The sequence below is a fragment of the Balaenoptera ricei genome, chromosome X (genome assembly GCF_028023285.1).
Source record: "Balaenoptera ricei isolate mBalRic1 chromosome X, mBalRic1.hap2, whole genome shotgun sequence".
Lineage (NCBI taxonomy): Eukaryota > Metazoa > Chordata > Mammalia > Artiodactyla > Balaenopteridae > Balaenoptera > Balaenoptera ricei.
The window spans coordinates 64,423,405-64,450,291 of NC_082660.1; the positions used below are offsets into that span (position 1 = coordinate 64,423,405).

Sequence of the window (26,887 nt, forward strand, 5' to 3'; positions counted from 1 at the left end):
CAGATAATAAATAGGTATTGTTGTTTTAAAGCACTAAGTTTGGGATTTCCCTGGTGGTCCAGTGGGTAAGACTCTGTGCTTCCACTGCAGTGGGCACAAGTTCAATCCCTGGTCAGGGAACTAATTTCCTGCATGCCGCGTGGTGCAGCTAAAGAATAAAAATTAAAAAAAAAATTTTAAAGCACTAAGTTTGTAGTAATTTGTGATTTTTAAAAAAAGACTAATATACGGGCTTTCCTGGTGGTGCAGTGGTTAAGAATCTGCCTGCCAATGCAGGGGACACGGGTTCGATCCCTGGTGCGGGAAGGTCCCACGTGCCACGGAGCAACTAAGCCTGTGCACTAAAACTACTGAGCCCACGTGCCACAACTACTGAAGCCCGTGTGCCCTAGAGCCCGTGCGCCACAACTACTGAGCCCACGTGCCGCAACTACTGAAGCCTGTGTGCTCTAGGGTCCATGTGCCGCAACTACTGAAGGCCGTGTGCCTAGAGCCCGTGCTCTGCAACAAGAGAAGCCACTGCAATGAGAAGCCCACGCACCGCAACAAAGAGTACCCCCCGCTCACCACAACTAGAGATAGCCCACACGCAGCAACGAAGACACAACGCAGCCAGAAAAAAAAAGACTAATATAAACAATATGTAAAGATGCAAGAAAATACAACCCATAAAAAAGAAAAATCAATCAACAGAAACAGAATCAGATGATCTATTTAGTAGACAAGGATGTTAAAACTGTGATTATAACTATCTTCCATATATTCAAGAAGACAGAGGAAAGAATAAGCACAATAAGAAGAGAAAGAAATGATATTTTTAAAGACCCAGATTAAAATCCTTATAAATAACTGAGAGGAAAAATGTTCTAGATGAAATTAATAGAAAATTAAACACTGCAGAAGAAAAGATTAATGAACTTGAGAGCAGATAAGTAAACTTTAGAGCAAAGAAAATTACCGAGGACAAAGAGGGAAATTACATAATGATAAAAGGGTTGGAGGAGTGATGGGAGCAAAATGGCAGAGTAGGCAAATCCAAATGCCTATCCCTCCACAGAAACCTTGAGAAACAAGCAGAAACGATCAGAACCAACTTTGTCAGAACCCTGGAAAATAGTCAAAGGTTTATAGCAACCAAGCAAATGCTGAATCAAGAAAAAGGTAACTTTAAAATGGTAAGTAGAAAAGCTTCATGGCTTTGCCCTCGCCTCATTTCTTCCCTGACTGGGTAGTGGTCTTGAAGATGACAACCTATGTTCCCACCACGCAGACATCATCCCTGTTTCCAGAGGGAATAGAGAAGACCTTGCTTGCAAATTATTTTGTTTGTCTCTTCTAAACTGTCTGGGGGCTACCTGAAGGACTGAACTTGGAACTTGCTCAGAGTGAAAAGGTAGCAGGCATTGCTTGAAAACCTGCATCTTTCCAGGGCAAAAGATTATCGTTGAGACATACAATAGACCACCTAAGGCCTAGGATAGAGTTTCTTTGGGAAATTAGGGCATTTGAAAGCACCTGTGTATACTGGAGAGCTTAGAAAGCCAGATGCATGCCCAGGACAGAATGCATGCTCAGAAAAGATCTGAAAAGATCCTAAGCTTTCACCTCTGGCTGATCTCTAAGCTCATAGTAAGCTGTAAGTGAAGGCTAAGGCAGAGCTGTAAATGAGCAGGCTAAGTGTTGAAAGGGTGACCCAGCACAGAGCCAAACCACAAATACTGGGAGAGAAGCTGTTTGCTTGTTTTAGTTCCTGATGTTCAAGGAAACTTATGTCCAATACTAGCTGAACACAAGCTAAAGGAGCAAAGACTTCAGGGACCCCACAAAAAGGTAAGCAAGCAGGCTAACAGACATATTATGGGAGTTCCAGAAGGAGAGCAAACAAAAAGAAGGAAATAATAAAAATAGGAACAAGAATCAGTGAAATTGAAAACAGACAATAGAGAAAATCAATGAAACAAAAATCTTGTTCTTTGAAAAGATGAATAAAATTGGCACACTTCTAACAAGACTAGAAAAAAGAGAGAAGATACAAATTATCAATAATAGAAAAGAAACAGGGACAAACCCTATGGATATCTCTACACAGATAAATTTCGACATTTTGATGAAATGGACCAATTCCTCTGAAGGAAATTGCGTATGTAATTAAAAAACTTGTCCAAAAGAAATATTCAGGTCTGCGGACTTCCCTGGTGGTCCAGTAGTTAAGAATCCGCCTTCCAATGCAGGGGACATGAGTTCAATCCCTGGTCGGGGAACTAAGATCCCACATGCCGTGGGGCAACTAAGCCCGTGTGCAGCAACTACTGAGCCTGTGTGCCACACTAGAGAGCACACTACAACAAAGAGCCCGCTCACCACAATGAAAGATCCCGCATGCTGCAACAAAGATCCCGCGTGCTGCAACTAAGACCCCATGCAGCCAAATAAATAAATAAATATTTTAGGAAAGAGAAATATTCAGGTCTGGTGGTTTCACTGGACAGATCTACCAAATATCTAAAGAAGAATTAATACCAAGTCTATATAATCTCTTCCAGAAAATAGGAGGGAACACTTCCCAACTCATTTCGTCAGGCCAGGCCCTGATACAATAACCAAAGACAGTACAAAAATTAAACTACAGATCAATATCCTCCATGAATATAGATGTAAAAATCCACAACAAAATATTAGCAAATAGAATTCAGCAATATATAAAAATAATTATACAGCATAATCAAGTAGGGTTTATTCCAAGGATGCAAGGCTGGTTCAATATTTGAAAATCAATATTTGAAAATCAGTCAGTGTAATCCACCATGTTAACAGGCTAAAGAAGAAAAAAATCACATGATTATATCAACTTACGCAAAAAAGGCATTTGACAAAATTAAACACACATTCATTTTTAAAACCCTTAGAAAACTAGGAAGAGAGGGGAACTTCCTCAAGTTGGTAAAGAACATCTATAAAAACCCTACAACTGGGGACTTCCCTGGTGGTCCAGTGGTTAAGACTCAGCACTCCCAGTGCAGGGGGCCTGGGTTCAATCCCTGGTCAGGGAACTAAGATCCCACATACCACAACTAAGCCGGTGCACTGCAACTACTGAGCCTGCACGCTCTAGAGCCTGTGCACCGCAACTAGAGAAGCACGTGCACCGCAACGAAGACCCCACATGCCACGATGAAGACCCAGTGCAGCCAAAATAAATAAAAAATAAATAAATAAATAAAAACCCTGCAACTAACATTATACATATTTAATGGTGAAATATCAAATCTTTTCTCCCCTAAGATTGGGAGCAAGGCAAGGATGTCTACTCTTACCACTCTTATTCAACATTAGTACTGGAAGTCCTAGCCAGACAAGAAAATGAAACAAAAGGCGTACAGATTGGAAAGGAAGAAAAAAACTATCCCTATTTGGAGATGACATGATGGTCTCTATAGAAAATCACAAGAAATCTACAAAAACAAACATAATACCCAACCTTCTAGAATGAATAAATGAGTTTAGCAAGTTCACAGGGTACAAGATCAACATACAAAACTCAATTGTACTTCTAAATATCAGCAATGAACATGTGAAAGCCAAAATTAAAATTACAATATCATGCACAAATCACTCAAAGGAAATGCAAAGGTATAAATCTAAGAAAACATGTACAGAACTTGTGTGCTGAAACTACAAAACATTGATGAAAGAACTCAAAGAAGATCTAACTACATGGAGAATTATACTGTGTTCATGAATTACAGGACTCAACAGAGTAAGGATGTCAGTTCTCCCCAAAATGTTTTACAGGTTTAACACCATTCCTATCAAAATCTCAGCAACATTTTTTGTAGATACAGACAAGATTATTCTAAAATGTACATGGAAAGGTAAAAAGAACTAGAATAGCTAAAACAACTTTGAAAAAGAAGAATAAAGTGGGAGAAATTGCTCTACCCAATTTTAAGACTTAGTATGTAGCAACACTAATGAAGGCTGCATGACATTGTGTGATACTGATGGAGGGATAGACACATAGATCAATGGAACAGAATAGAGAATCCAGAACAGATTCACACAAGTACAGTCAACTGATTTTTAACAAAAGTACAAAAGCAATTTAATGAAGAACAGCTTTTTCAACAAATGTTGCTGGAGTAATTGGACATCTATATGCCAAAAGAAAAAAAAGGACTTCAATCTAAACCTCACACCTTCCACAAAAATTAACTCAAATGTATCACAGATTTAAGTGTAAAACATAAAGCTATAAAACTTTTAGAAGAAAATATAGGAGAAAATCTTTGAGACCTACAGCTTGATAAACAGTTCTTAGACATGACACTATAAAAGCAAAATCCGGGGCTTCCCTGGTGGCACAGTGGTTGAGAATCTGCCTGCCAATGCAGGGGACAGAGGTTTGAGCCCTGGTCTGGGAAGATCCCACATGCCGCGGAGCAACTGGGCCCATGAGCTACAACTACTGAGCCTGCGCGTCTGGAGCCTGTGCTCTGCAACAAGAGAGACCGCAACAGTGAGAGGCCCGCGCACCGCAATGAAGAGTGGCCCCCGCTCACCGCAACCAGAGAAAGCCCTCGCACAGAAACAAAGACCCAACACAGCCCAAAATAAATTTATTTTAAAAAAAAGAAAAATTCATAAAAGAAAAAAAATTAAGGACTTTTGCCCTGCTAAAAACCCTCTTAAGAGGATGAAAAGACAAGCTTAGAGACTGGGAGAAAATATTTGCAAACCACATATCTGACAAAGTACTCATATTTAGGATATATAAAGAGCTCTTGACACTCAATAACAAAAAAAATCCAATCAGAAACTGGGTAAAAGACATGACATTTACTTCACTGAAGAGGAATTACAGACATCAAATTAACACATGAAAAGATGTTCAACATCATTAGCCATTAGAGAACTGCACATTAAAACCACAATGAGGGACTTCCCTGGTGGCGCAGTGGTTGGGAGTCTGCCTGCTGATGCAGGGGACATGGGTTCGAGCCCTCGTCCGGGAGGATCCCACATGCTGTGGAGCAACTAAGCCCATGCGCCACAACTACTGAGCCTGCGTGCCACAACTACTGAAGCCCACGCACCTAGAGCCTGTGCTCCACAACGAGAGAGGCCACCGCAGTAAGAGGCCCACACACTGCAGCAAAAAGTGGCCCCTGCTTGCCGTGGCTGGAGGGATCCCGCGCGCAGTGGTGAGGACCCAACACAGCCCAAAATAAAAAAAATTTTAAAAAATAACCACAATGAGATATCAGTACACATCTATCCAAATGACTAAAATAAAAAATTGTAATGATACAAAATGCTGGCAAGTAGGTAGAGAAGCTGGATCACCCATTCATGGCTGGTAGGAATGTGAAATGGTACAGACACTCTGGCAGTTTCTTACAAAACTAAAATGCAATTACCATACAACTCAGTAATTATACTCTTGGAAATCATCCTAGAGAAATGAAAACTTGTATTCACACAAAAACTTATACACAAATGTTTATAGCCACTTGATTTGTAATAGCCTCAAACTGAAAACAACCCAGATGTTTTTCAATGAGTGAATAAATGAACTATGGTCCATCTATGTCACGGACTGCTACTCCAAATCATACAAATGGCAGACATAAGCACAGGGTGCTTTGGAAGCACAGAGGAGTGCCTAGCCCAGCCTGGAAGAAGGTGGAGAAGAGGGTCAGGGCAGGCTTCCAGGAAGAAGTAACACCTGATCTTGCTCTTAAAAGGTAAATAAGGGTTAGCTAGATCAAAAATGGGGAAGGAGTATTCCAGGTAGAGAGAACAGCATGTGCAAAGGCATGGAGTCTTAAGAGAGCACTGTATACTTGAGGGCCTGTAGATGGTAACTCGACATGGTTGGAGCCCAGTGGGGACCAGCACGAGATGAGACTGCAGATGTCAGCAGAAAGTCCCTTGGCCCTCCAGGCTAAGGAGCCTCTCAAATAGTGGGGAGCCACTGAAGGGTCTTCATTGGGGGAGGGTCAGATCTGTGTTTCTGAGAGCTCTCTATCAGTTGCTGGGGAGGGTAGTTTGGAGGAGGTGGTGAGACTGGTGGCTGAGACACCAATGTGGAGGCTGTTCCAATGGTCAAGAGAACATGCAAAAGGCTGCAGCAGCAGGGAAGAGGGCAGGAGCCAGTACAAGAGATGACTGCTGAATCCTAGCGAAGTGTGCATTGTTCACTATAAAATGATGAAGGGTGTGGAGAAAGAGCTGTTTAGGAGGCAGAATCCACTGGACATGGAGACCAGTTCCCAAGGACACAGACCTCTTTCTAACCATCCCGCCTCTGCCTTGGCTACCTCGCTCTGCCCACTGGCCCCCACCCACACCGTGTTCCTTCTCCTCGCCTCTGTGCTTCTGGGCTTCGGAGGTACAGCACTATAGGCAGAGGCAATCACCTTCTAGATTACTCTGAACCAATACACTGACACATAAACCAGAGGTGAGTTTATTTCTGTCTCATGGTGGGGCCATAACTTGGCCCTGGCACCTCTTGGGCAGAGAGGTCCCTGGGAAGCTGACTTGGAGAACAGGCACTCAGAACAAAGGGAACTGGATGTTCTTGAATTTCATTTACAGGATGGCAAAGCCTGGAGTAGTGTCATCATGCAGAGGGTACCAGCTTGGAAGTCACACAGCCCTAAGTTCTGAGCCCAACAGTGCCACAGTCCTTAGCTGTGAAAACCTGAACACATTACTTAACTTCTCTGAGCCTGTGTCTTCAGCTCTGAAATGGCAGTGATGACTCTCGGCCAATAAGACTGTTGTGGAAACTAAGAGAGATCATGAAGATCTCTCATGCCACATATGCCATTTGTGTCACCATTGCCTCAAATGAACACTGCCTCCAAAAAAAAATCCTCCTCACTAGATACTGGAATATTAATGTTCTCCAGAAACTGCAGCTCTTTTGCTTAGACAATGCTGGACAAACCTAGATGGAATATTCTTCTCTGACACCCTTTTTAAAAAAACAGTTGTTGGACTTCCCTGGTGGCGCACTGGTTAAGAATCCACTTGCCAATGCAGGGGACACGGGTTCGAGCCCTGGTCTGGGAAGATCCCACGTGCCGCGGACCAACTAAGCCTGTGTGCCACAACTACTGAGCCTGTGCTCTAGAGCCCGTGAGCCACAACTACTGAGCTCGCGTGCCACAACTATTGAAGCCCACGCGCCTAGAGCCCGTGCTCCGCAACAAGAGAAGCCACCACAATGAGAAGCCCGTGCACCGCAATGAAGAGTAGCCCCCACTCGCCGCAACCAGAGAAAGCCTGCGTCCAGCAACGAAGACCCAACGCAGCCAAAAATAAATAAATTAAAACAGAACAAAACAAAAGTTGTTGGGACTTCCCTGGTGACACAGTGGTTAAGACTCTGCGCTCCTAATGCAGGGGGCCTGGGTTCAATCCCTGGTCAGGGAACTAGATCCCACATGCATGCTGCAACTAAGAGTTCGCATGCCACAACTAAGAAGCCCTCGAGCTGCAACTAAGGAGCCTGCGAGCTGCATTTAAGGAGCCCACAACTAAGACATGGCACAACCAAATAAATAATAAGTAAAAATTTTTTAAAAACAGTTGTTCAAAGCTTATCTCATGTCAGACATGTTACAACAGCATGAAGAGGGACAGAAAGTTTTCCGCCCACTGACTGTGCTCAGGAGACACATCCATCCCATCAGCAATATCCCTCCATCCATTTGCCTTGATGGGTGGCTACTTTTGCAGGTGGCTATTCTCATCTACCATGTACTGAATTTTCCTGGTTTCAGTTTCCAAAGGTGACCTTTTTCTACCTTTGTCCCTAGAGTCTGGGGCCCAGAGCTCCCCATACACTGACCTCCTCTGAATGGGATCAACTAGAGCTCTGTGTTTTGTTGCATCAAGGCCCCCTTTCAGAATAAGCTCTGCTGGCATCTCAAATGGGGAAGAAACTGCAGCCCTTTGGTTGTGGAGCAGGTGGGGCAGGACAGTGAGTTTGGGTCAAGGTTTGTGAAACTGTGTCCTGGGAAGAGGGCTGCCAGCTTCCCTTCCTGATTTTCCTCATTTAAGAAATGTGTGGAAGAATCAGTCTGAGGAGATAATTAATAGAAAATACGACTGGCAGCCATCCCTGGCTCTGACTCACTGTGCACACTCCTGCAGTCGTTACCATGGTTTCGAGGCTGAAGTTTTCTCCTCTCTGCCTCCCTGCCCGCCCTGCTGTTCATTCGTCACTCTGCTCCCACAGGCTCCTCCACAGCTGGCCTCCACAGACTGGTGCAGACTTAACCCTGTATAGAGGCTAGCTTTTTTTGTTGTTTTTTTACAAATAGCATTATCTTTTTTCTTGAATAATAAAATATATATATATGCCAATTCATATAAACAGAATATAATTTAAACAGAAAAAAAATGAAAGTTAGCCATAAACTCACATCCCAAAGCTAACACTTGTTTGTGATGCATACTGCATAGTTGAGATCGTACATGATTTTATCAGTCTTAAAGTGCTTTTGACCTCAAAACCCCTGGACCTATGCCCATCGTTTTCTCCTTTGAACTACTGGCCTTTAGGCACTGCTTTGGGCACATTCAGCCACTTACACAGGCTTGTTTATTACTGTTGTTGTTGTTATCTGCTGGAACGCACAGAACTCTCACAACGTTCCAGGCACCAAGCATTTGCCAGGTACATCAGCCATTTAATGCTGGCTCTTCATTGGGGTCTGAACTTTGCTTCATTCCCACTGCAAGACTGCCATAGCCAGTGGTTGCAGGAAAGGCTGTCCCCTAAGAAAAACCAGAAGTAAAGGTGCCCCCTCAGCCTCTTGGCTGTGGATGAACTGATGAACATGAGGCCATACTGTCATTGTCAACCCGCCCCATCTCCCAGCTGAACTTTTAAAGTCAATACACAGGTGGGATCCACCTCAGAAGTGGGGGAGCAATGATCTCCTCAGCGCTGGATGTGCTCCCCACAGTTGATCACTCCCAATCCAACACAAGGAGTGCCGAAGCTGTAACGTGTTCAGAAATGACAGCAGTACAACATGAGGGGGCTGCTTGTAATGTATGAGTTGGAGGTGGCACAGTCTCAGAAATACTTGATCCCCCAGTCTGGGCATGAAGCATCCCAAGTCCCACAAGACTGTATCCAAAAACTACTCTGAGCTGGAGGACCTATACATTCTGGCTGGCAGGGGCAAGCTAGGACAGCTATCTCATGGAGTAGAGGAAAAGCCCCGACCTTATTTTGGGAGGAGAGGGGTTGTGGATAAGGGTAAAAAGTTTAAGGGCATAAGTTCAAAACTCATTCACCTTAAGCTAACACTCCACAAGCTAGTCGTTGTTTTTTGTGCTTTACAAATACGAACTTGTTTAATTCTCTTCACACCCTATTAGCAGGTATTATTATCACCAATTCCATTTTACAGATGATGAAACTGAGCCAAAGAGAGGTGCGGTAACTTCCTCAAGGTCACAGAGCTAGTAACCAAATGGTGGAGCAGCGATTTGAAGCCAGGCGGTCCAGAATCCATGCTTTTAACTATATTACGCTGTACCATTACAGAAATTTTGAAAACTGTGCAGAAACATACACTGCACTGGCACCACTGGTCACGTTTTGCTGGATAGTCTTCCTGTCCTCTATAAGCAAATATTATATAGTACACGAGATGCCTTTTTAAAAAAAAAATCATATTCTATAGCTTGGTCTGTAACCTTCCTTAAAGCCATTTCTCGTGTCTCTACCGAGAGCTTTACACTAGTTATTTTAAGTGGAGCATATCTTATTGTGTGGTTGAAACATCATTTATTTAAACAATACCCTATTAAGGGGAATTTAGACTGCTTCCAATTTTTCTTCATGACAGAGTTCTGCAAGAGGCAGACGGGTGATAGTCTTCTTTTAAAAGAGGGAGGGTGGGAGGGAGATGCAAGAGGGAGTGGATTTGGGGATATATGTATACGTATGGCTGATTCACTTTGTTATACAACAGAAACTAACACACCATTGTAAAGCAATTATACGCCAATAAAGATGTTTTTTAAAAAAAAGTACCTTTTGAACCCAGTCAACTACAGGCTGCAAAATAAACTTTAAAAAACGAAAACCCGCGAGGGAGTGTAGGCCCGTGTGTAGGAAGGCGCAGGAGGGAAAGGCGGCCGCCACTGTTCTTCCTGCTTTGCCTTTGTCTGGCGGCCCCGCGGGATTGGCTAGAGCCAGCGCGGAGAGACTGCAGAGGTCCGCGGCTTTCACTACGCGCGCATGGAGGAGGTGGGTAGGGAAGCGGGGGAGCTGGGGGCAAATAAGGGCATGTGAAAGAAGTTCAAAAAGCGCAGAGGCTGGGTTTACCGCCCCGGCCCAACCTTTGGCTCCGCCCCTCTACCCGGCCCGACCTCTTTATTGGTCAGACTCTTCAGCCCCCATTCGCCCTAGAGCCAAAGGACCGGGCCTGCCCCAAGATATGCCTGCTTCCGGAGCCACAGTAAGGATGGCCAATTGCGATGTCACTTTCAGGCATATGTTTAGGACATACCGGTGGGGCCTGAAGGGGCTTTGTTCGGTAATCGAAGCAGTTGAGAGGTCGACAGAGAATTTCGGAGATGCCGCCGAAAGGAAAAAGCGGTTCTGGGAAAGGGGGGAAAGGTACAGCAGCCAGAGCAACCAAGGAGAATGGGGTTGGGTGAGGAGCGGGTGGGAGGGAGCAGACCGGTGGTCCCCTGGGTCCGGGGCGGAGGCAGCGGGTGGCCAGTTACTAGAAGACTGACAAGGAAGTGATAAGTTGGAGACAGTCGGTGTGGACTTCTCTGGAAAGTTTTGATTAAAAAGCATGGGGATGAGATGGTGGATAGACGAGGCCAAAGGATTACGAGAAAACTTGATTTTGTTAGTTTTTTCCGAATGAGCAAAACTTGGGAGGCTGAAATGAAGGATCCAGTAGAGCTAGAGAGGTAAAGGTACAGACGAGTGTGATTTGGGAGAAAAGAAGTGGAGCAGTTGACCTTTGAATAGAAGAAGGGACACCTTATGTTTGACGTCACCAAGAGACGAGGATGGATGTGGTGGTAAAAATTGGGGCCAGAGGGGGGCAGTTTTTAGGAGATCTGGCTTAGTGGCCTGAATTTTTTAATAAAGTGGAAGGCAAGGGTAGTTTTTAAGACTGCGGGGCAGGGACTGGGTAGGGGTCTTGAGAGTGGTAAAGGTTTGGAATAGTCGTTGGGGTGATGGGAAAGGGGATAAAACACTTATAAAAGGATTTCTCTCAGGGCTGAGAGCCTAAGATTGAAGGCCATGAATTTGTAGAGGACACGATCTGCTTAGTCATGATTTACCTAGTACCATATAAGTGGCACAATACAGAACTGAAAAGAGCTAGGTGTAGCCTTGAGCCAAGGTTGAGGTTTTGTTGGACAATGATAATAGAAGGAAAGCAACACAAGGGAATTAAGGGTGCCAGTGGGGACGCAGTTCAGATGATCAAGCATGGGATCCAGACTGGGAAGGGAATGAGAAGTCTGATAATTAGAGGGACATAGCAGGATAAAGGGACTGAATGGGGGGGGGGCGGCTCTGTGAAATTAAAGAGCCCGTGTTGTGGGAATGAGGCATGAGAAAGCTGGAAGAACAGAGAGTTGTAGCCAGAGACTGAACTACTAGTTCTGAGTGGCACAGTTCCATCGTGTGCCCCTGGCAACAGGTGGCCTGGAGTAAAAGGCATGGGCATTTGGGAAGGAGGTCCAGAAGTGTGAGATTAGACTGTTGGATGATTCCTCTGCATAGATGGTGAGGTCATCCAAGATGATGGCAGTGGTGAGGGTGGAAAGGAAGCCTGAAGTTGCTGCCAGAGTCGTCAGTCAATCAGGGAGTGAGGTGGCAGTCAGAAGATGACAGCATCCAGTGGGGGAGAGGATGGAATAATTGGAAGGTATCATTGTTCTAGAGTGAATATACAGCAAACCCCTTGAAGAGTTTGGTGTAATAAAACTCCTTTGGCAGTAACATTTTCTTAGGCATTTGGTGGTCAGCATTTTGGATTTTCAGTTTGGTTGAGCATTTATTGAACAACTGTTGTGTGCTAGGCTTTGGAGATCCTAAGACAAGTAAGATGGAGTCTCCTGAATAAAATTTTTCAATGGCTCCCTATTACTTCTAGGATAAATTCCAAGTTCCTTAATGGGGCCCACAGGCCCTCATGCCCTAATCCTCAACCACCTCCCCTGGGCTCATCTCACAGCACTCCCACCTCAGATTTGGCTTCACCCATAGTTTCCTGCACATACTACACTGTTCCCTCACCCTGGAATGTCTCCTCACCTATGTCCTTTCTTTGCCTGGTCAGCTCCTACTCATCCAGGAAAGCTTCCCTGACTGGCTAAAATGTCCCTTTGTGCTTCCACAGCCCCCTGTCTGTAGAGCATAGCTCATTCTCCTGAAAAGATCTATCTTACATAACTTTACATAACCATCTTCCCCAGTAGTATATGAGCTCCCTGAAGGAAGGTACCATGGCTTGTTCATCTTTGTATCCCCAGTGCCTGGAACTTAGTTATTTAGGAAATGTTTATTGAACTGAACACTTAATCCAACAATAGTTCTTAGGAATATCAGCCTCTGACAGTAAGTATGCTGCTATCAACACAGAAGTTGGCATAGTAGCAAAATGACACAATAGTAAAATGTAGAATGCTGCCAGTGGTTTTTAATCAGAATATCGATAACTTTTCTTAGGAAGGTATCTATAGGCAATGTAGTCGACTCCAGGAGTTTGGACATCAATGTGTTCTTTAGCCAGATATGGGTGGTGGGAAATTTGATCTTTATTTAAAATATATTCTTGGAGATTTTACTTACTGGAATTGTGAGTATTCAGATACATAGTTGCAGTGCTTATTAGAAATCTCACAAGAGCTCAGGGGTTTGCCCTTAGAAGGCAGGATTTCAAATTGGGTCCAGAGAATCTGGGCCAGGCTTTTGGCTCTCCCATTCAACTATTAGCACACTCACTTGTGTATCCATTTTCCTTGAAGGGTTTACGTAGGGCACAAATTTCCTGTTTTAAGAGGTGAGTCACGGGTTAATTTAGCTTGATGTAGTAAAGTGTCTACAGAGTTCCCTTTTGAAGCTTGGTGCTATGATGGAAGTATCAACTCCTATTGTGTTGAACTTTTCTGTAAATAACAAGGTGAAGGTGCAGTTTAAATGAATACCTGTCATCTCTTCTCTAAAGGAAAAGCAGCCTCTGGGAGTGAGAGTTCTGACAAGAAGGCTCAGGGTCCCAAAGGTGGTGGCAGTGCAGTAAAGGTGAGTTACTTGTTCCTTTTTTTCATGTTAAATATAAATAACATACATCTGTTATTTTGGTTCACATAAAAGGAAAAGACAGTATGCTTAACTCATTCTAAGGCTAGCCTAATACTGATGTAAGATAACACAAAAGTGGAAAATAATAGATCACTCTCGCTTATGAAAAGTAATTCATTTAAAATATTTTCTCAAATGTTTTCTCAGACATCCAGAATTTCTTCATACTCTAGTATTTTTCCTTAAAATGTATTAAGTTAGGTCTTCCCAAGTAAGTGAATGAATTATTTCTCAGGACGAAATAATATTTGACAAAACGAAGAACTGAGATGAACAGGCAAAGGCACGGGTCTCATTAGATAGCTCCCCCGCTCGTGAGCTACAAGCCAGAGCCCTGACCATGAAAATGAGGGGACACAGTTGCAAATAATTACTTGAAGTACTTGACCTAGTGCCAGAGGGGGTGTCTGCCCTGGGAAAATATAATCTGCAAACAGAATTATACTGCTTAGTGCTACGTAACAAGGCAGTTTCCACGTTTCAGTCAGGATATGGGGTTCCATACTTTGATTCATTCATTCATTAAAGATTTAGTGACATCTGCCCTGTGCCAAGCAGTGTATTAAATTCTGGGTATTTCAAAAAACAAAAAGACAGATAAGAGATGGTCCCTGTTATCACAGTCTAGTTGGGAGCAGTTAGGTAAAGAAAGAAATTTCATTGCTATATGAGAAGAGCTGTAGTGGAGTTGTATCATATAAATGCACCCATACACATGCAGCCAAAAAAAAGGAGAGCGAATGTAAATAGTGTGGGCCATTCTGCCCACTTTTCTACTCAGTGAACCCAGAGAGAGAGAGAGAGATGGGAGACATGAATTTGCTTTTCCATAGTCGACCTCCATTCGCGTATGAACATCCAACCATGTAAAGTGGGATTCTGGTATCCAAAGATAATTTTCATAAAACATGGTGCCTGAATGCAAGCCAGCTACTTCGTCCTGGAGTCCAGCTGAAGAAGCGGTCATTGTTACAACACAGGTGGGGGAGACAGGCTGTGTTGGGCTTACTGAGGGCTGACATGTTGGTTTCAAGTACACCATATTCGTAAGGGTTGTTGTAGGGTAATTTTGACTGTTATGTGCTGACTTTCACAAGCACCTAACCTAAGAGACTGCTCCACTGCATATGGCTTTAAAGAGGCATCTTGTCCTTTCTGGAAAAAAATAAGTTCAGTGTGGCTATACCTGAGGTATATGGAAAGGAGTGGCATGTAATTAGCTAGGAAAGTCAATTAGGATTAAACTCTTTTGTTAAGCTTTTCCTTTTGAGATAATTTTAGACTCACATTCAATTGTAAGGTAGATGTACCTTTTATACATGTACATGTACTTTTTACCCTGTTTCCCCAATGGTAACATCTTACAAAACCCTAGTACATTAGCACAACCAGGAGATTGTCATTGCTACAGTCAAGATCCAGAATATTTCCATCACCCCAGGGATTCCTCCTGTTGCCCTTTTATAGTGATACCCACTTCCCTCCCACCCCTACCCCTGCCTCCTCCTTGACCCCATAGCAGCGACTAATCTCTTCTCCATTTCTGTAATTTTATGATTTCCATATGAGTGAAATGATACAGTGTGTAACCTTTCGGGATTGGCTTTTTTTCTGCTCAGCATAATTCTCTGGAGATTTCATTCTAGTTGTGTGTATCCATAGTCTGTTCCTTTGTATTACTGAGTAGTGTTCCGTGGAATGGAAGTGCCGTAGTGTGTTGAACTGTTCACCTGCTAGAGTACAGCTGGGTTGTCTCCAGTGTTTGTGAAGGCCCCAGCAGGGGAGGGACCCCAAACCCTCCAGCCTTTTAGGGTCTAGGCTCCTTCCACATCCTGCTATTCTGCTTCAGACCCCACTCCGGAACCCACCCCTGCCCTGTGTCACTAGAGCTGCCCAGATTCTGAAGCCCACCTGCCGACCACAACTTCCTTGCTTCCCCTCACTTCCCACCTCCCCCAATCCTGTTCTGTTCCTCTCCACGCACAGACTTCCAGGCAGGCCCTCAGGCCTGCCCTGTTCGCCTCACCGTCTCTCAGGCCTCATGTCTGTTCTCCAAATCCTGTATGTCTTGTAGGCTGGAAATTAGATGGAAGGGTTTGACCACTGGATCAAGGAGCCCCACCTTCTTTTCCTTTTGGTCATCCACTGCATCCACCTGCCAGACTACAACTCAGGATCAATCCAATTATCTACTTTCTTTACACTCAGACCCAGAACTGCTGGGCCCCACTGGAGAGTTACACAGCCTCAGGGGTTGGGGCCACTGATTCCTGGTCTCTAACCTGAGCTGGGCCCTCAGTACTGCACAGCGATCCTTTGCCACTTGCCTCAAGCCATCCACCACCCTCCTCCAGTCAGTCAGCAGACAACTTCATCCAGGGTTCTCAACCCCTGTGTACATCAGATTCACCTGAAGAGCTTCTAAAAGTCTCAATGCCTAGGGGCCCACCCCAGACCAGCTGCCTCAGAATCTCTGGCGGGTGGGGACTGGACCTTGATATATTTTTTTGAAGCTCTTGGTGTGATTCTGACATTTGCCAGGGTTGAGAAACACTGATCCAGTCTCATGGGGTTGGTGTGAGGACTTCATGAGATCACACATGTAAAGCGCTTAGCACAGTGCCTAGCGAGTATTAAGTACTCGATAACTGAAATATTGTTATAACTGTCACAAGAAAATGGAAACTAGAACTTTAGTCACGAACTCATGGCTTCCCAGCCCCCTACCAACAAAGTTATCTTCACCCACACCTCCCTCATCTCTCTTCTCACCTCTCTTCCTTTAAGGCTAACTGATTTTTCCAGCAGTGCTCTGAATGCCCAGCCTTGCTCCTTCATTTATCTCCACCCTCTTTCTTTGCTCTGTCTTCAACCTTTCCCTCTTTACTGCATCTTTCCCTTCATTCTGAAAATACAGCCAGGGATCTTTAAAATATATCCGTGACTGTGACCCTTTCCCTTTGACTAGAGCCCTTTCTCCTTCTTTTCTAACTCGGTTAGTTGGGGAAAACCCACCTGCATTACTGTCCTGCTTCCTGTTACTTCCTCAGTCAGTTGCTGCAGCCTGGCTTGTGCACTTACTACTCTTCTGAAACAGCTTTTGCTAAGGTCCTCAGTCAATCATTGCTAAATTGATTGTACTCCTAACCTGATCACTCTGAAGCATTTAACCCTGTTGACCATTTCCTCCTTGAAACTTTCTCTTGCCTTGGTTTCTTTTAACACACCTTTCTCTCTACCTGTCTGGCCCTTCGTTTTTATCATGCTTGTTGAGCTTCTTTCTTTGCTTATTGCTTACACATTGATATTCTCCACGGATGTCTTGAGTCTGCTTTCCTCCTCTTCTCAGTCTGTGTAGCCTCCCTGGGTGATCCGTTACCTCCCATAGCGTCAGCTACTACCTCCATGCTCATCACTCCCACATTCTCTCTGGAGCTTGGTCTCTCCTAAGACACCAGTCTCATACAGTTGCCAGTTGGTCGGTCACACTTGCAAACTCCACAGGTACTACAGACTCATTATGTCTAACCCATCAAACTGTCTAAAGCAGAATACTTGTTTATTCATTTATAAATGTATGTATTTATTTTTGGCTGCGTTGGGTCTTCGTTGCTGCACGCGGGCGTTCTCTAGTGGCAGCGAGTGGGGGCTACTCTTCGTTGCGGTGCGCGGGCTTCTCATTGCGGTGGCTTCTCTTATTGCGGAGCACGGGCTCTAGGCACGCGAGCTTCAGTAGTTGTGGCTCACGGGCTCTAAAGCACAGGCTCAGTAATTCTGGTGCATGGGATGCTCCACAGCATGTGGGATCTTCCCCGGCCAGGGATCGACCCCGTGTCCCCAGCATTGGCAGGCAGATTCTTAACCACTGCGCCACCAGGGAAGTTATTCATTTATAAAGTGGTGGATGGGATCCCCTTTCTGTGATCATGAATGCTTTGTGCACTTTCCCAATCGTTGAACCAGAAGGTTGCTTTGTGAGTGTGGAATCAGAAAGACGGAGGCAGTCGAGAAGGTGTTTTAGCCAGGCCAAGATGAGGTCTGAGAAACCATCCTCGTCCCCCAACATGTCTCTCTCTAGTGTCCAGGTTGTTTGTCCCTGTCTCCCCTGGACAGTGCTGGACACATTCTATAGAAGTTTGCCTCCCTGAGCCCTACTTTTCGATACATTCTTTCCTTTGCTGTGTCTGTATCTCCTGTGTCGCTCCTCCAGTCAGGGATCCTCTCACCCCCCGTTTCAGTAATTGAATCCTGAGGACAGCCATGGTTTGTCTGTCTCTATAGGGAGACACCTTTAGCCCCCACCCTAGTACACGACAGTAAGAAATGAATAACGGATTCTATTTGAACGAGAAATGGGAAATCCTACAAAACAGATATCTTGACAAAATCATTTTTAAGGATACAGTGATTTTTTTTAAAACATGGCTTTATGTAAACATAGGTTACATTTGAATACTTCTCTAGGGTTGAGTATTCTTTCTTTTTTTAAAAGATTTATTATTTATTTATTTTATTTTTGGCTGTGTGGGGGCTTAGTTGCGACACGCGGGATCTTTCCTTGCGGCTCGTGGGCTTCTCTCTAGTTGTGGCGTGTGGGTTTTCTCTTCTCTAGTTGTGGCGAGCAAGCTCCAGGGTGCGTGGGCTCTGTAGTTGTGGTGCATGGGTTCCAGAGCGCGTGCGCTCTGTAGTTTTTGCAGCACACGGGCTCTACTTGAGGCAGGCAATCTCAGTAGTTGTGGCATGCAGGCTTAGTTACCCTGCGGCATGTGGGATCTTAGTTCCCTGACCAGGGGTCAAACCAGTGTCCCCTGCATTGGCAGGCGGATTCTTTTTTTTTTTTTAATTTATTTATTTATTTTTGGCTGTGTTGGGTCTTCGTTTTTCTATACGAGGGCTTTCCCCAGTTGCAGCAAGTGGGGGCCACTCTTCATCTTCATCGCGGTGCGCAGGCCTCTCACTATCGCTGCCTCTTTTGTTGCGGAGCACAGGCTCCAGATGCGCAGGCTCAGTAGTTGTGGCTCATGGGCCCAGTCGCTCTGTGGCATGTGGGATCTTCCCAGACCAGGGCTCGAGCCCATGTCCCCTGCATTGGCAGGCAGATTCTCAACCACTGCGCCACCAGGGAAGCCCGGCAGGTGGATTCTTAACCATTGCACCACCAGGGAAGTCCCCGGGTTGAGTATTCTTAATCTTCAACATATGATTCATTTTCAAAGTGTTAATTGTGGGGAGGCTTTATACATTGGGCCTCTTTTGGTGAAAAGTATTTCCTGGTGGGTTTTTTTCATATCATCCCCACTTTTTGATGAAATAATAGCTAACCTTTATTGAGTGCTAGCTGCATCATCTCAATCTTCACAACCCTATGAGAACATATAGGTACTGTTATCTCAGTGCACAAATGGGGAAACATTCAGAGGTTTAAAAACATGCCTAAGGGACTTCCCTGGTGGTTCAGCAGTTAATCCCTGGCGGTTCAGCAGTTAATCCCTGGCTGGGGAACTAAGATCCTGCATGCTGCGAGGTACAGCCTAAAAAAATAAAAATGCTTAAGATCATACAGGAGAGTGGGGATTTGACTCCAGGACCTAAGCTCTCAACCATTATCATGTTTCCTCCTCCTGTTACCATTGAGGTACATGGTAAAGGCTGGGAGCTTCCCACAGCCAAGTGCCCATTTTCCATCTAAGTCCGGGTTCTGAGATATTGTCTTGATATGGGAAATGGGTTTGTGGCCATCGCCCAACTGGGCAGACTTCCAGGATTTTCCATTGCCATGAGCGAATGTGTTTTTTTCATTAGTGGGGGGTAGTCCTGACATGACTGCTGTACTGTGAGGAAAGGAATCATTTGGGTCTCCATGTATTACGTGAACATACTTTTTCCTTGTAGGTCAGACACATTCTGTGTGAAAAACATGGAAAAATCTTGGAAGCCATGGAAAAGTTAAAGTCTGGAATGAAATTCAATGAAGTGGCCACACAATACAGTGAAGATAAAGCCAGGCAAGGGGTATGGTGCACTCATCATTTAAAATGTCCCCCATGGAGGACACACAGCAGTAGGGATTATTTCTGTTTCGCCATTAATTTTAGCCATATCTTAGTTTAAAGATCTTAAAAAAGCAGAAATGTCCAACTTGTGAACAGTTGAATACGGGTCACCTTTGTCTAAACCTAGGCATAACCAAACTTGCACAACTAACAGACACCTAGCAACATTGTGAGTGTTTGTATGTTCAGCCTAGGGTTCAGCCCTGTTTGTCCTTGTCGAGCCTACTTCTCTCCAGCCCAGATGAATAAACCTAGGAACCTTAGCATTCGTGTTGGGAAATTCTCAAGCTACAGCAGACCTGTGCCCTCTTCAGGGCCACTTGACATCACAAATCTTTTGGGTTTTTCAGGGCGACTTGGGTTGGATGACCAGAGGGTCCATGGTGGGACCATTTCAAGAAGCAGCATTCGCCTTGCCTATAAGTGTGCTGGATAAGCCTGTGTTTACAGACCCTCCAGTTAAGACAAAATTCGGGTATCATATTATAATGGTTGAAGGGAGAAAATAAAATTGTATGAAAGACTACATGTGTTTTATACATTGTTTATTTCTTTAAAAGGTGTTGAATAATCCTTGTATTTTATGAACTCTGTCATCATGGGTTTGTGGGTGCAGAATCAGGTGGGTAAATGTTGGTGTGCATGGTAGTAGGTATTCAGTCAGTGGTTCTTTAAGATAAGTCAAGCAGACTCCTTTTAACCTGTTAGTCCCTTCCCTCCGAGAACTGCTTTATCTGATTCTCAGTATATCCCATAAGTTAATTTAGAAACCATCTCTAGGGGCTTCCATGGTGGTGCAGTGGTTAAGAATCCACCTGCCAATGCAGGGGACACGGGTTCGAGCCCTGGCCCGGGAAGATCCCACATGACGTGGAGCAACTAAGCCTGTGTGCCACAGCCATTCAGTCCATGTAGGGAAACGGTGAGCTGGAGTTAGATGCAGACTATGAATTGCTGAATCACACAGTGTTATCACTGGGACTTTTTTCAATAATGACATATATTCAATCATATCACCCTCCCTAAAATATTAGTCAGTCGTCTGTATCCACGGTTCTGCATTCACAGATTCAACCAACTGCAGATCAGAAATATTTTTTAAAAAATTACAGGGCTGGGGGCTTCCCTGGTGGCGCAGTGGTTGAGAATCTGCCTGCCAATGCAGGGGACGCGGGTTCGAGCCCTGGTCTGGGAAGATCCCACATGCCGCGGAGCAACTCGGCCCGTGAGTCACAATCACTGAGCCTGTGCGTCTGGAGCCTGTGCTCGGCAACGAGGCCGCGATAGTGAGAGGCCCGCACACCGCGATGAAGAGTGGCCCCTGCACCACGATGAAGAGTGGCCCCCGCTTGCCACAACTAGAGAAAGCCCTCGCACAGAAACGAAGACCCAACACAGCCATACATACATACATACATACATACATACATACATAAAAAGAATGTAAGCAGACAAGAATATCATTAAAAAAAGAAAAAATTACAGGGCTGGGGCTTCCCTGGTGGCGCAGTGTTTGAGAATCCGCCTGCCAATGCAGGGGACACGGGTTCGAGCCCTAGTCTGGGAAGATCCCACATGCCGCGGAGCAACTAGGCCCGTGAGCCACAACTACTGAGCCTGCGCGTCTGAAGCCTGTGCCCCGCAACAAGAGAGGCCGCGACGGTGAGAGGCCCACGCACCACGATGAAGAGTGGCCCGCTTGCCGCAACTAGAGAAAGCCCTCGCACAGAAACGAAGACCCAACACAGCCAAAAATAAAAATAAATAAATAAATAAAAATTAAAAAAAAAAAAATACAGGGCTGGACTTCCCTGGTGGCGCAGTGGTTAAGAATCCGCCTGCCAATGCAGGGGACACGGGTTCCAGCCCTGGTCCAGGAGGATCCCACATGCCGCGGAGCAACTAAGCCCGTGCACCACAACTACTGAGCCTGCGCTGTACAGCCCATGAACCACAACTACTGAAGCCCATGCGCCTAGAGCCCATGCTCTGCAACGAGAAGCCACCACAATGAGAAGCCCACGCACCGCAACGAAGAGTAGCCCCCACTTGCTGCAACTAGAGAAAGCCCACGGGCAGCAACGAAGACCCAACGCAGCCAAAAATTAATTAATTAATAAAAAAATTCCAGAAACTTCCAAAAAGCAAAACTTGAGTTTGCCATGCACAGGCCTAACTATTCACATAACACTTATATTGTATCTACAAACTATTCGCAATTTATATTTATGTTGTATTATAAGTAATATTATAAGTATTATATGTATTATAAGTATTATAAGTAATTATAAGTAATCTAGAGATGATTTTAAAGTACATGTGAGAATGTGTGTAGGTTATATGTAAATACTACACCATTTTATATGAGGGACTTGAGCATCTGCGGAGTTTGGTATCCGCAGGGAGTCCTGGAAGCAATCCCCCTTCGATACTGAGGGGCAACTGTAATTATGTCTTTCGGTAAGAGCAAAATTTTGTACTATCAATAAATAACCTAGGGGCTTCCCTGGTGGCGCAGTGGTTAAGAATCCGCCTGCCAATGCAGGGGACACAGGTTCCAGCCCTGGTCCGGGAAGATGCCACATGCTTCGGAGCAACTAAGCCCATGCACACAACTACTGAAGCCCGCATGCCTAGAGCCCATGCTCCGCAACAAGAGAAGCCACTGCTCGCCACAACGAGAGAAAGCCTGCACACAGCAACAAAGATCCAGTGCAGCCAAAATAAATAAATAAATAAATAAATAATGAAAAACTAAAGCACTAAAAAAAAAAAAAAAAAAAAAGGTCAGTTATTATAGTGGCTTTTCACTAGGTAACACATGGTTAACAATCCATTTCACCCCTTACTGCGTGATCTTGGGCAGGTCACAGCTTCACTGAGCCATTTCCTCAACTAAAAAATGGAAATGCTACCCTCGACCTCAAAGGATTAAACAAGAAACCTATGTAGAGTACCTAATACATAGTCAGTACTTGATAAATTCTCCAGTGACAGAGCACAGAGTGCTGTGCTGCACTTTATGTTTCTGGGAGGGAACCAAACTCCTTTTCAGTCTACAGCCTGAAGATATAATGTGCTAGCATGTGTCAGAATGCAGCTGGTGGTGAGTGAAGGATGGCCAAATGGTCGGCAAAGGGACTCCAGGGTAGGGTGCCGGTGATAAAGAAGCCCAGCACCAGGTAGCTTATCCCAGTCTTCGGCTATAGTGAACCGAGAGCCTACAATAGCAATGTTAAGTGGGTCTTAGATCTGGAATACTAATGACAAACTTCTGCCAAAATGAATTTTTATATGCATTTGCCAATATCAATCATCTCACTGAAAGTAAATGAAAAGTAACTTTAATATTATCTGAACTGTGATATACAAAATTGATCATTTTCAGAATAAAATTTAAAATGGCCAGAGTAATGTTACAAAAATTTCTCTAGAAATAACACAGTTCTATTACGTTTACAGAGTATGCCTAAAAGGAAAATATAAGAATATTTGAGTAAAGAAATATTAACCTAGTGCTCAGAATACCAGAATATATGTATAGAAGAAAGCAGAAGCAGGTGGTAAAGGCAAAATTTACAAAAAAAAAGTTGGAAACAAAAACTCCCTTTTTGACTTCTCTCACCTTAAGCCTGAATGCTTCATGCTCCCAAAGAATCCAATTATGGGAACAAATTACCTTATACTCAGTTTCGTTTTAAAATACAATAAACAGGTTATATTCTCAAGTTTTATTAAGTTGCTTATACAAACTTAAAGTCATGAGCATGACTTCAGAATCTGAGCTTTTTATGTCAAGTGCTTTAACTAAGCAGTCTAAGGCTTCCTGTATTTTTCCACACTCTTTCAGTTCTTTTCCACGCAAGACAAGAGTCTCATAGTCGTCTGCAGCCTCCAGTGCCTCATCCTGGGGAGAGTCAACCAACTGTCCACCAGACAAAGGCTCAGGGTCACCAGGAAAGGTCTCCTGAGCCAGAGCATCAGGCTTAGGTGTACTTAACCGGCTAGACTTATTTTCTGAAGACAGTGTTTCTCTGGAAGGATCTTCTTCTGTATGCTCTGGGGCTTCACCACTGCTTTCCTCTGCTCCTTCCTCCAGGTAATCTTCAGCAACTTTTGCTTCACTGCTATTGTCAAGTCTTTCCTCCATATCCTCCACATGGTCTAAAACCACATTAATAAGAGACCTCCTAGAAGCCAGGGATATTCTAGAGTTTATAGACTTATTTAAACTATCAGATATTTTAGGTGAAAAGAACCTTCCAGGTGGACTGACGTCATTTTTGGGAGTTGAGGCATCAAATTGTTTTACAGATAAAAACGGGAAGGGAGATGTGTTGAATGGGTTTGTGCCTGAAGTATCTGTAATAAAAGTATCATGTTCAACTTCATCGTCTGAATCGATACGTCTAGCTTTTCTTCTGACTTTCACATTAACTACTACTTCTTCTGGCTCATCATCTTTCTCAGAAAGATCCACACTGAGACATGCTTTGCTATGCACGGACTCTGCTCTGGAATTAGCTGCAGAGCCACACAAGCTATTTTCTTTCTCCACATGCTCCAAAGACTGACTGGAAAATTTTTTTCCATTGTCTGCAGAGTCTTCCAAGAAAAGATTGAAGTCACATGCATACTGTGCTGAAGATGCTAAAGGTTCCTCTTCCAACTTGGCCTCATTCACTTGAGCATCCTGTAGTGCACTGTGGGCTGCTGCTAAGTCATCATCAGCTATTTTAATAACAGATACATTCGATTCTGGCCTTTGATATTCCTTTGTTTCGGGATTAGCAGGCCAGGGATTGCAGTGATGTAAAATCTCATCCTCCTCTAGTTGATCTAGATTTGGCCCAAGATCAGCTCTGACTGACTTGCTAGGTAAAAAATTGAAACTTCCCTGAGGGCTCTCTTGCTGTGCCTCCTGCATAGGCCCCTCTTGCGATGCCTCTTTTTGGAGAGCCATTCCTGATAAAGAGTCAGTCCAAATTTCTTCTACATCTTCACACCCCTTGTGTAAAGTAGCTACAAAATCAGCATCAAATGTACTTGCACACGGGTGCCTACCATCTTGTGGGGTGGTAACGTTCATCTTTCTCCTGGCGAGATCTTGTTTTTCACCCTCTTGGGGCAGATCCTCAATGATTACACTTGCCATTTGGGGACTGATTTCTTCTTCCTGGGTGTGGTGAGTTGGTAGAAGAGGTGAAGGCCGAGGCTGTGGTTTATTTAATTCATGGCATTTCTTCTTTGTTTGAGAAGGAAATACAGGTTCTCTCAGCCATATCCCCTCATTTCCAGCTTTTTGTCTTTCCATTAAGAACTCTGTATTTTGAGACTCGAATTCAACAAGGAATTGAGCTTTCTGAACCCTTTGTTGAATATAGTGAGAGTCTTCGATCACATCAAGCTCTTCTTTAACAGATAGGTCATGCGTGTACATCAAATCATGGTCTGAGATTCCAGCTATCCTCAAAGAGTGCAGGAAGGCAATATGTTCATCTAGTTTCTTATCAGATCTCCTCTGAGCAGCATGCAAAGACTGAAGCTGCATCTGGGTTGCAGAGTTCTGAAAATCCTCAATTGTAAAGAGCTCTCTCAATTCTTGTTTACTAAAGTATCGGAAAGGGTTCTTTTTATCACCAGTAGTTTGTCTTATTAATGAGTCCTTGAAAACCTGTCTTCTGTATATTTTTTCCTCTACAGTTCCACAAGTGATTAGCCTATAAACTACAACATTTTCTTTTTGTCCAATTCGGTAAACTCTATCCACAGCTTGAGCATCAGTTGCAGGATTCCAGCTAGGGTCAAAGATGACCACTCTACTTGCTGCGGTTAGTGTTAAGCCAACACCACCTACTTGAGTGGTAAGCAGAAAAACAGAGTAATCTTTATTTTGCTGGAATAAGCTAATTCTTTTTTCTCGTTCCACAAGATGAGTAACTGTTCCATCGATTCTCAATATCTTAAAGTGCCTATTCTTTAACAGGCGTTCGATGATGTTTAGAATTCGTCTTGACTGGCAAAACACCAGAGTTTGATGCCCTTCATCTCGCAGTCTCTTAAGCAGGCCCATTAGAAATATCATTTTTCCAGATTCTTCCATCAGTGCATCATCACTTATTTGATCAATATGGTCCACATCTGAGGAATCTTCCCCTTCAATTTCATCTTGAACAGAGAATTTGATAGCTCCTAGATTCAGCAAACCACAAGCCCGTGCAGATAGCAGCCTAGGATGATCACAGAGCTTCTTTAAGACACCTAGCTCAGCCAAAGGTGAGCGTGTCTCCATTAACAACTCCTTGATATGATCTAGAGACACGAATTTCCTGTATATTTCTTCCTGTAAAGGTACAAGACGTATCCAAATAATTAAATCATTTTTTCTGGAAAGGGAAGGCATTTCACATATGGCACCAACATCTGGACTCTTTTCACTAAGCTGGACCTCTGGGTTGCTTGACTTTTTCTTCTGTACCTCTTCTTTAGTCCTCCTAAGAAAATAGGGCTTTATGATTGCCATTAAGTTTTCAGATATTTTAAATCCTAAGGCTTTTTCCCCTGGGGTAGCATCCTTCTCTCTTGCTCTAGTAATAGGATTTTCGTACTCCATTTTAAAAGTTTTTAATGTTCCTAGCAGGGACCCTTGACAAGCAAAATCAAACAGGGACCACAGTTCTTGTAAATTATTCTGGATCGGGGTTCCTGTGAGGAGGATGCGATTACTGGCAGGGATTGCACGAGCACATATTGCTGACTTGGTAGATGAGGTTTTTATTTTATGTGCTTCATCAAGGATGACATAGTCCCACACAAACTCTTGGCCATTCAAGCTGGAAAGTTGCTGCCAATTATTGATTAACATTTGGTATGTGGTGATAATGACACCATTCCTTTGCTGAATCCGACTGAGGTTTCTGGTACGTTCATCCTTGCTAGGACCGTGAAAGGTTTTGACTCTCATTCCTGGGGTCCACTTGACAAATTCTTTTAGCCACGTGCTGATGAGACTGGTTGGCATGATCAGTAGCACATGGTTCACAAGTGAAGCATCAAACATACCAGAAAGGAAAGCAATGATTTGAACAGTCTTTCCTAATCCCATATCATCTGCCAGAATACCACCTCTCCTTCCATCCCTATACAGGCTATAGAGGAAAGCTACACCTTCCTTCTGGTACTCAAATAGTTGGTTGTGCAGTTCTCGATAGAGCAGCAGGCCAGAGTTGCACACATCCGTGAATTCATCATCTCCATGTTCTGCCAACTCCTCCAAGGCTTCCTGTATTTTTTGGATTCTGCTCATCACCTTTTCATTGGGAAAAATGTCCTTTGCCAAATTGAAAAGTTTAAGTGCTTCTTCCAGATCTCCATTCTTAGTTGCTTCTTTGGCCTCTTTCACGTATCTGTAAAAAACAAAAGTTTAAAAAAAGATATATATATACATAGAGATTGACAGGTAGAA

The 26,887-nt window shown here is 44.0% G+C and overlaps 2 protein-coding genes across 3 annotated transcripts in view; one reads left to right on the forward strand and one right to left on the reverse strand.

Moving 5' to 3' along the window:
* Positions 1-10,537: 10,537 nt before the first annotated feature.
* PIN4 (peptidylprolyl cis/trans isomerase, NIMA-interacting 4) overlaps positions 10,538-26,887 on the forward strand; it is an 88,976-nt gene continuing 72,626 nt past the window's right edge. Inside the window, exons 1-4 of one of the 2 annotated variants that reach the window (XM_059911415.1) lie at positions 10,545-10,654; positions 13,236-13,309; positions 19,262-19,381; positions 19,773-19,948. In XM_059911415.1, the coding sequence (XP_059767398.1) occupies positions 10,612-10,654; positions 13,236-13,309; positions 19,262-19,381; positions 19,773-19,931 (396 nt within the window). In that variant the 5' untranslated portion in view covers positions 10,545-10,611 and the 3' untranslated portion in view covers positions 19,932-19,948. Of the gene's footprint in view, positions 10,655-13,235; positions 13,310-19,261; positions 19,382-19,772; positions 19,949-26,887 lie in introns of those variants that run through there. The other variant, XM_059911416.1, reaches the window with a different exon arrangement.
* ERCC6L (ERCC excision repair 6 like, spindle assembly checkpoint helicase) overlaps positions 23,147-26,887 on the reverse strand; it is a 50,617-nt gene continuing 46,876 nt past the window's right edge. Inside the window, exon 2 of the mRNA XM_059911414.1 lies at positions 23,147-26,828. Coding sequence (XP_059767397.1) covers positions 23,147-26,828 — 3,682 coding nt within the window. The remainder of the gene's footprint in view (positions 26,829-26,887) is intronic.